The sequence below is a fragment of the Lissotriton vulgaris genome, chromosome 3_1 (genome assembly GCF_964263255.1).
Source record: "Lissotriton vulgaris chromosome 3_1, aLisVul1.2, whole genome shotgun sequence".
Taxonomy (NCBI): Eukaryota; Metazoa; Chordata; class Amphibia; order Caudata; family Salamandridae; genus Lissotriton; species Lissotriton vulgaris.
The window spans coordinates 58,099,037-58,109,597 of NC_141689.1; the positions used below are offsets into that span (position 1 = coordinate 58,099,037).

The 10,561-nt window shown below is 42.5% G+C and overlaps 1 protein-coding gene across 1 annotated transcript in view; it reads right to left on the reverse strand.

The window, feature by feature from the left end:
* The window catches only part of LOC147725940 (vomeronasal type-2 receptor 26-like), a 334,468-nt gene extending 325,511 nt beyond the window's left edge, over positions 1-8,957 (reverse strand). Inside the window, exons 1-2 of the mRNA XM_086963397.1 lie at positions 8,890-8,957; positions 8,242-8,533 (exon numbers count right to left, since the gene is read on the reverse strand). Coding sequence (XP_086819523.1) covers positions 8,242-8,533; positions 8,890-8,957 — 360 coding nt within the window. The remainder of the gene's footprint in view (positions 1-8,241; positions 8,534-8,889) is intronic.
* Positions 8,958-10,561: the final 1,604 nt, after the last annotated feature.

Here is a 10,561-nt window from a genome sequence, read left to right on the forward strand (position 1 = left end):
TTTCAGAAATCCCCAGTTTTGTAAGGTCCCTCCTAATGCGAAACAGTCAAAGACACAACGGGGGTATCAGACCCCTTCCATTGGGGTATTTTTTCCAACCAAGATCCATCCCAGAAAGCACCCCATGGATAGCCCGTGGTGCGGGCCTTAGACACTGGGCCGAGCAAATCTCCAGGGTGGGGCAGGACCAGCCGAATTTGTTTTTTTTAACCTTCCACTTGTAAGTAAATTTACACCCCTAGAACAAGTTGATTTACTAAAATCTTTTCAGCCACCTAAACCAGGGCCAAGTTTGCAGAGGGATCCTTGGGGAAACCACCCGAATGGGAGGATACTGTATAAGATTTCTGTTAGACCTAGACAGAAACTGACACAGGGATTAAGGAAGGCTGTCGGGGAGGAAGGTGCCCAAAATGAGGGGGTGGAGAGGCACTCTTATACTAACATCTATACTACACCCGACATATTATCGATCTCTGTGCTAACACCCATAGGCCAGTGGCAGCCAACCACAGATATCACACCCACTAAGTCTGATGAGAACGAGAATGACCTCAAGCCGACTGTAGTACCTATTGATAGCTCAAATCATTCACCAAGAAATCTATCCAAATTTCATGTCCTATCATGGAATATTGCAGGTTGTGACTCTAAACTAGAAAATCCAGAGTGGGGAGCCCTCACACATGGAAATGACATCTGCATGTTTCAAGAAACCTGGGTAAGGGAGGGCACCCATAGACTAGGCTATGCAACCTTTTCCCTAGCAGACACCAGTGGAGGTAGGTGCAGACCTGTGGGAGGACTCTGTACATGGATTGGCGTGCATTTGGGTCGCACTGCAAAACTGGTTGGTTGAGACATCTTCACAGGATATACTCTGTGTCATTCTTATATTTTCCACTAAGATCAGAGTGGCCATAATTAATGTCTATTCCCGCCCAGTCAGCTACGGCCAGGAGTCGGCAAACCTTGAGCAATTGTCCAGTTTTTTGCACACTATTCCAGATAATACCCTATAGTTTTTGCTGGAGATTTCAATTGCCAATACGAACCCCTGAAAGATTTGATTGGAGGGGATCCCAACGAGGAAGATCAACATTGGGCTACACCAGAATCGAATGCTTCAGCCCCTCGGGCTTGGACCCCATTGGTTCTCCAAATGAATGCCCTCACACTGACACATTCTATTAGGGCTTGTAATGGTCACACTAAATCTGACTCCAGAGCAAACCATTCCTACAATAGACCAGGCTGTTCCTCCATTTTGGACTATATCCTGTTGGACTCCAAAACCGGTCACCGGTTGATTGATTTTAAGGTCATCCCCCGTCACAACAGTGACCATAATGCCTTCATTTTAGAGATGGTATTGTTTTGTCCTATGGTCATTTATGCAAATCAATATCCAATTAGATCTAGGCTACTTTTATCTAACTGTAGGAGGAGAGTAAAATGGGGGGCCTTTTATAACTCGCAGGAAAAGATATCATCTCTTTATGAAACCATCATCCCTTATTTAGAGGCTGCTGATCAATTCCGACATAATGTCGCCTGTGTTATAGACCGAACAGAAATTGGGAAGAACCATAAAGGTTTGGTGTGTGACTTGGCAAACCTTTTTTTCCCTGTACTAAAAACTAAGAAAAAAGATCCTTTGGGCCATCCTCGGTACAATGGTGACTGCCGGAGGGCTAAGAAAACACTAATCTCAGCTATTAAAAACAAAGATCGTCCCTCTGTTAAAGACAAACGATATAGCTCAGAAAAATATAATCAATACGGCAAAAAAACGGTGGAGGTAGACAAATGGGAAAGCTTGAGATTTGCCCTATGTTCTAGGGACATGCAGTCCTTTTGGAATCTAGTGAACACTGGCTCCACAGAGGGTAAGTCAGCAATAGAACCAAACTTGGTGGCAGAAATCTGGAAGATCCACTTTGAAGCACTCTATACAAGGGCAGAGGAAGATGAGAGCCAAGTCATCAATGACTGCGTCTCCCAGCAGCCCCATAGTTTCACCGTCATTGAGATTTCCCTGCTAGAGATAATGGGAGCACTGAGAAGGGTATCCCCCTTTAAGGCGCCAGGTCTAGACAAGATGCCGGGTGAACTACTATGCAGCAAACCTAATATTTGGGCCCCCTACCTATGGACCCTGTTTAATGCCATCTTACACGGAATGTCAATTCCCCCGTCTTGATTGGGGGCAGAGATTATTACAATTCATGAAAAGGGCTCACCACTCCTCCCCGCCAAATTTCGTCCAATAAGCCTGATAGATGTTACTCAAAAAATATACGTAAGAGTGCTATTGGATCTAATGGAAAGCTGGATGGAGGGGTGTTCTATTCTCAGGAGCTACCAAGCAGGTTTTAGAGCCAAGATAGATAAAATAGATCAAATACAATGCAATCAATCAAATACTCAGGCTGCAACTTCTGTACTGGAAGACAATGCTTTTGGAGGGAGGCAGCCTCTATCTGATCTTTGTGGACCTAAAATCGGCCTTTGACCATGTCCCTAGGAATACATAGTGGTCTATTTTTACTAGACTTAGGGATCCCCCATACCACTGTTATCAGATGAAATGGCTCCATGAAAACAACTACGCCCAAGTTCGGTTTGGTAAAAATGGTGAGCTTACTGACCCTAATTCAATAGACAGAGGGGTAAGACAAGGATGTGTCCTGGTCCAACCCTCTTTTGTTTATTTATTAATGGGCATGGGGAGGCTCTGAATGCTGGTAGGGACATAGATGCCCCATGGTTTGCAAACAACAGGGTCCTGGACTGGTGTTCGCCAATGATACCCTCTTACTAACCAAGTTCCCTATGGGAATACAGAGGGCCTTGGATATTTTCCATCTATTTTGTAGAAACAGGGGCTCTGGAAATAAATTCACTAAAGACAAAATGTATGGTTTTTAATGGAGGTAACACCACGTGACCAAACCCTATTTTAGAAGGGAAACCATTAGAGAAACCGTCTGTTTCACTAACACTCACTGACAAAATGGAGTGGACTGCACAAATCAAGAAGGCCAGCTTATAGCTTGCACAGACAGCTTGACGGATCGCAATGATGTCTGGGAAGTGTACACAAAAAATGGTTGGTCCAGCAATGGAAGCGTATAAGACCCAGTTTAGAGGAGCGGCCTTAAATGGGGCAGAAATCCGGGGCCATCGAGCATGTGATCATTTATCTAAGAACGAGAACTCTTTTATTAGGCAGCTGTTAGGTCTCCCCAAAAGTACACCAGTAATGCCACTCCATATGGACCTTGGGGTTAACTCACTTGCCGAGGAAGTTGCCTCAAGGCCTCTTCTCTATTAGAGACGAATCTGGAGTACTCCAAAACTTGAGTCCTTTAGACAAGAGCTAAAAGAAGTTGTAAATCTACAGAGAGTTAACAAAATCCCATGGTTGTCCTATATCAAAACCGGTTTGAGGATGGGAGACCTATGGTTTAACGCTGAGTAAACTTGAATGACAACTCCCAAGAAGGCCTTGTCAAAGATCTTTAGAGAATTTAAACATAATCAGATAAAGGCCAATTCTGAGACAGGCGCACTGACCCTATCTTTTTTAGAGGCAAAAAACCAATACAATTCTTATTGTTCTGTACATATATTATATATTTACTGTATATATTTAATTAATGTATTATTATTATATATGCATTATTTATTTATTTTAAACATTATTTGATACTTTTAACTATGCAGATTTTATTTATTAGTGTTATTTACTTTATTTTACATTTATATTTTAAAAGAAAAAAAACGATATTTTTAACATCAATATTTTTAACATCTATATTATTTTTTCAATATTTGTGTACTTACCATGTTGTAGATAGGATGTCGATATTCTTGCCCTCGATATTTTTGACTCAATATTCATGTAGGTCGATATTTTGTAGGTCGATATTTTGTCAGTGATCCACAAAAAATAGCCACCGTCTTCTGGAGGCATATTTGGGCAACTCCCCCCCCTCCTTACCCTCCCAGGGTGGCTGAAAGACCACTGGGCACAGACTCTTTTTTAGCAATGTGCCTACCTGTGGATTTTTGGCCCTAGCACAGCTGGCACATAGGGAAACCTAGCAAACCTATACATTTGTGAAAACTTGACACCTAGTGGAATCCAGGATATGTTACCCAGAAACCCTTGCAAACCTTAAACTTTGTCCAAAACCCCATATGTTTCCCACATTTATGCGGTGAAAAGACCTGGAATTGGCATGGATCAACAAAATTCCATCCACCCCACATTCCTGAAAGTCTTACAAGAAAAATCGTACCTCACTTGTGTGGGTAGGCATAGTGCCCGCGACAGGAAACAGCCCAAAATGCAAAGTGGACACACCACATTTTCACAGTAAAAAGGGACCCTTTTTTTTGCAAAGTGCCTAGCTGTAGATTTTGAACCCTAGCTCTCCGGGCATCTATGGAAATCTTGGAGAACCAAGGAAAGGGGCTCGTATGATCCAAGAGGGTCAGAGCACCATAAACAGTAATATTAAAAATGTTTTACCCTTTGGACTAGAACATAATTCAACTAGTTTCTACAGATATTCATCATACATACTCTGGAACAACTCCAAACAGGTGTTTTGTGTGGATTGTACTAAAGTTTATTTTATAAAAAATCCTAGAATGTTAAAAACATCAGTTCATTTTGATACAAGAATTACAAATTAAGAAAACATCAACCAATGTCTACACATAATAAAAAACATTAGATAAGGTCCCAAAATAAACTGAAAAAAGGAACTATTACCAGGCAACTACCATATGCCTTTCACAAGTTAACCTGTAATTGACTAGTAACAAAACATGAAACACCAATTGGTTGCTATGTTAGTTAGCCTGTCCCAGATTTAACAGTTGGACTAAGCGTTGACTAAGCGTTGACGCGTTTCGGCGGGGCTAAATGTTTACTCCCACCATCTCCAGGACAAATCATTAGTTCCTTTCCCCTTGTCTTCAATGTTCAATGTTCATAATCTTAAATGGATAGCCATTCAATGATGTTGGATCTTTTCTTAGTGTGTTATTGGTTATAATAGACCATAACATTTGCATTGGGCAACTTCCAATTGAGTTCATATATTTCAAGGTATATACATTTTTAACTGCTTGTCTTCTTATGCACTAGTTGCAGTCTTCTTGAGATTATATTGTCCCATGTGAGCTGATAGCATGAAGCATTCATTCAAAGGGTTTATTTAAAACTTGAGCTTCTCTCACAGTATTTTCTTCACAATGTTTCTGTGACATTCAGGAAGAGTGCCACAGTGTTTAATTCTGGGTCCATGTCTTGGATAATGAAGAACAGTTTATGCAGATTGTGCAATGTAGCCCTACCCGTCAAGACGCCGGTTTGATTGGAATGCCAGCCAACATTTTGAGGAGGGGGTTATTAACATAAGGGAAGTTACAGAAATAAGGTAGAAGGGATAAAAGAACACAAACATAAGAACTATATCTGGGCAGTACTGTCCCCTGCTCCATTTGTCGGAAAGAGGGATCTCCTGCTGGGATGTGCCACCTATGGGGCAAAGCATGACCTCCCTCCAGGCTTAGCACTGCGGCTGGTGGTGGGTGTCCAGGACAGAAGCATTGCTCACCTGGCAAGTGTTTTGTCATTAGAAGACTAGGGCTCCATGTCCTTTCGCACTCTGGCGCACCTTCTCCGCACATTTCCATATAGTTATGTTCTTTTGTATTTTATTGAGAGTCAGCCCTTATTGGATGATCCTGCAGCCACAATCTGTATTTATAAATTAATGATGCATTGTTTGGGCTTTCGCACACCAAATCAGGTTATGATTGGTTAGGTCATCCACTTGTGTGGGTTATTTTTCATCTTGTCTTGTTGGTGATGTTCTGCTCATAGTAATCAAGCTGCTTGTGCATCCTGGGTGTGTGGGCAGAGATTTTAGTAAGTCCATAGCTTGTTTGGAGTTATGCTGAAATGTTGTTTAGCTTGGTGTGTTATCCTTTGACAGGCAGGATGGAGCATGGCCTATGTAACATTAGCCTGCTGTATTTTTTTCTTGATAAGCAGCAACTTCTTCTGGGCTTCTTGTAATGCCAACATGAAGTCTGGGTACAGGGATATGTTATAGTTGTTAAATGTCAATGACCATGTCTCCCTGTCCTTCCACAAGGCCATGTCCCAATCCCTGTAATTTAGTAGTTTTGCCACAACAGGTCTGGGAGGCGCTCCAGGCAGGGGCAGCGCCGGTAGAGTTCTATGTGCTCTTTCCACCACCACTAGTGGGGAGAAGGCTTATTTCCTGAAGTAGGTAGTCAGCATGTGTTCTACGTACTCTTCTGTTTTCCCAGTGTTGGCTGTCTCGGGCACTCCCAAAATGCTAATATTAATCCTTCTGGACCTAGCTTCCAGGTCTTTGTTCTTTGCCGCAATTATCTTTAGCAGGCGATCCATTTGTTTCACTTGCTCATTTCGCTGGGTGGTATCGTCTTCTAATTCTGAGATTTTATTTTACGCTTCCCCGATTCTGCCATCATGGTTTTCAAGTCTTTGTGTTATAAAGTACATGCGCGTACACATATTGTCAATTTTTAATTCAATGTATGCTAGTCTGCATTTTTTTGTCACTAATAGCATTTCCATGTCATCTTCATCCTGCTTGCTTCTGTTCCTAGCTCTTGGCTCTGTCACCTTGCCATCTTGTGGGTTTAAAAGGGCAATTTGGTCTGTTTGTTGTCTAATTTGCCCATTGTCCTTGGTGTTCAGTTGGCTGTCTGCCATGCAGTGTCTGTGGCCCAGTGGCGAGTTGTCTTTCACGCCTTCCGGGCTTTGCTATTTTTGGAGCAGTACCTCCGCTTGGCACGCTCCTGTTGCTTCTCTAAAGGGTAGGGGAATCAGGCTTCTCTGCTGTCCGCATTGCGCTTGTGTTTAGGCCGCTGCGGCATTACCTCTGCTCCTTCATGCTGGCCAGGCACTTTGCCTTGCTCCCCCGCCTCAGCACTTCAGCAGAGATGTGGGCTCGTAGTGCCCTGTGCAGCCTCCGGCGCTCTTCGCTGAGGTGAGTTTTCTCCTTGGTTTTGCCCTAAACAATAATCTGCAACTGGGGGAGTTTGCCGCCGCTTTGCGTGTGCGGGTTGTGTCCAACTGGGCCGCTCCGTCCAGTTCAACATGGTGATTCTGCATCCTTTGGTGGCTTATCACTCCCACCGTCCAGGACTTCGCAGCAGTTAGGCTCTGGAAAATGAGCACATTGTTGTTACAGATTGAGTCTGCACAGCTCTTTCACTTTACCTCCCCATTTGTCACTGCTCTCACGCAGTTTTTGCTTGTTTTGGACTCTCCAGGCAAAGGAAAATTACCTATATTGGTCCTGGACTCAAGGAGCCTCACAGAGGTGCAGGGATCTAGCTAGCCCGCCCTCTAGCACCCCTGGGTTCCTATTGTTCTCAAGTGTGTGTGTCCATGATGAAAGAAGATTGATCATTACCAAGAATGTATCGCACTCAAACTATGCTCAGCTGTTCCGGAGGGTGTTTCTAGTTCATTTGGCTGTCTTCATCAGTCTGGCACACCAATGACGGTCTTTGTGACAGAGAGTCTAAAAAGTTTTTTTACCAAACTTTGTTCTGTTCACAAACATGGGCCTCATTATGAAATTGGGTGGAGGTATTGGACGAAGGGACTATCCGCTGTTGTTGAGACCTTCGGAGCACCAAAAGGAATCACAATCCCATAATGATGGTGGAGCCACCCTTTGTTCCACCGTTGGCATTATGATGTCACCTTCCGGCAGCTTTTCCATGTCAGCCTTTCTGACATGGAAAGGCTGTCAGAAAGTGACTTTGGGAGACCATGTTCACGCGCCCTTCTCCCCTGGCCCTTCACTATGTGGCCTGTGGGGCACCATCCCTTCACTGTGTGGCAGGCACCATGAGGTAACTACCAAGTGGTGCAGGGATGCTTTCCAACATTCATTTTGCAATGGCAGCTTGAGCTATGGGCCTTTCTCGCCCGACCATAATCTGCCACAGTGTCGGGCGGAAGCAAGACAGGGAAGGTTAGACAAGACGCGATACTGTCAGAGGCAAAAATATGTAATAGTGTGATAGAATTGATGGACATAGAATGATGAATACATTTTTCTGGTCACTACAATGAATATTACAGGTGAGTACGAAATAAAATGTTTCTTAAAGTTGTTTATTCTTTACAATGAAGAATTCATAGATTCATACCTGTGAATATTTGTAGATACTTAGAACTTGAGCTATTCGGTGTGATGTTTCTGATGAGAAATCTCCAATGAAACCCACCAAGGTTCCCTTGCTCTGACAGTTGTAGTTTGGTATCAGGTTTGTGCTCTCTGATGGTATGCTTAGGGATGCCATTAGTGCATTCTTCACTATAGAACAAGAGTCATAAATGTGGTAACCAAGCGTGAGATTTGGCAAGAGTTCAGGGTTATTGTTGATCTCCTCTATGGCATAGATAAATGCCAGGAAATAGCGAAGGTAGCGAAGAGAATGTCTGAAAGTTAAAAAGAAAGTTACATTGATATTATTGTTAAAGTTACTGTCAAAATCAACTGTTGTGACATTAACATAAGGATTATCAAACTGTGACAGATAGCTAACAAGAGAATTGAGTGGAAATTCCAAAAACAAAATAGAATGCGGCCTACTCTCCTTAAATATACTCTAAACAAATCCTGGAAGCAAGAGCGAGATGGTATGAAATGCAAATAATGTCACTAATTACTAATTACTACTCAACAAGAGTATTCAAATACCAATCCTTGCTTATCAGAACTACCTATCTAAAAAAATTCTCTTTGGCCCTCAGCCACACTAATGGGCATGCTTCATCACAGGCCCCCTTCCTACCTCCAATCACTGTAGTTGTGTAAGGAGTAGGCTCCAAAAAAGATGAAGCACTTTTTCAGGGCGAGCATATGCCCCAAAAGTTGTTTATGTAGGTAAGAGTAATTTCGCATTCTAAAGAAACATTCTGCTGTAAAAAGATATGTTTATTTTGAGTATCTTTATAGCAACACTAAAAAGTTTGTTTGTTTGTTCGAAAAACCTGTTTTATGCCTATCCTAGCCATTTAAATGTGTTGTACCCTTGAGTACAAGTTCTGATAGGCCCAGATTCATAACATTGACATTATTTGTATCCTACGGTAATGATGACTTCTTGAAGGACAGAAATCTTCCTACTTTCAATTTAGATTATGGTGCAAACTCCATTAGTGTACTTACACGTCTGGAGTGGATTGAGAGTTATGACTAACCTGTCAAAGGATTTTGAATCCCCTTCTTTGGGTCTCACAATAGAAACAATGATTTAAGCACTAAGGTACTTATTGATGAAGAATTACATGAGGTTATTGCAGAGAGCGGTCGTGGAGGACAGAGGATCATTGGGGCTGTGGCTGAAGTTATCTCTTTAAAGATATATAAAGCTTCTTGACAGAGTTTAGTTGCAAGGCTGGTAGCAGTTTTTCATTGCATATACTAATGTATAAGCTTTTGAGAATGCTCAATTGGCTAATCAATACTTGCTTATTTCAAAAGCTCTGTATTACAATTTCAAAGTACAAAGGTTGCCCATGTACCTGTTTAATGGAGCTTTAATTCTTCATTTTAGAAGCTGTAAAGTATTCCTGAATGAGAAAGATTTGCAGTTCAGTGGTTAATAGGGTGACTGAGCGTCTGATCCGGGATGACATTGTGATTGGGCCTGATTTCTAAGGAGAATTTGATCAGGAAGTGATTCAGAAGTGGTCATACAAAGGAATATTAATACTGCCGAGTGGATTGATTTCAGTGGAGGTACACCGCAAAAGTTCAATTCTGTGCCCACCTTCATCGGCTGATTTTCCGATCTGTTGAATGTAACCAAAGACTTTGTTGGAAACCAAAAGACCGTGGGGGCCAAGGTTTTGTCATTTTAATTGAAAGGTAAAAGTAAATCTTAAGGTAGACACATCAAGGCAAAGTCAGGGGAAGTGATGGCCTTGGTTAGGAATGAGAGAATTATTTTGAGTTAAAAGTAAGGGTGTTGATATGTACCTACTCTAACCCCCTTCTCAACCTCGGTGTCTGTTTCAACATACTACAGTTTGAGGAGATTAGCAGCGTCTGTGACAATGAAGTCCTTCAGCTATGTTGCCATAATACTCCTCTTGAATGTAGTTACAGTGGTGAGGTTGGCAGATGATGATGTAGGCAGTTTTTTATAAATTGGTTGTTGGTTGACAGAGGTGTGAGCCCTGGTCAGGCCACAATCCCTTGCATAGTGAACTGCAACAAGTCACTACATTAACCTGTGATTAACCTTGAGTAGCTTACAATAAAAAGCAGTCAGGCTAAGGGGGTCCTAGACGGTGCAAGCAAGATGGCCGCATGTACATGAGGCTCAAGTGGCTTGGGGCACAATCCATCTAAAATCCTCCATATTGCCTGCACCTCACTGCGAGGGCAGCAGAATCCCTAAGCTATCCTCCAGAATGAGCGTAGGCTGTTCAGAGGCCACCAGTGAGCACCCTGGCGGG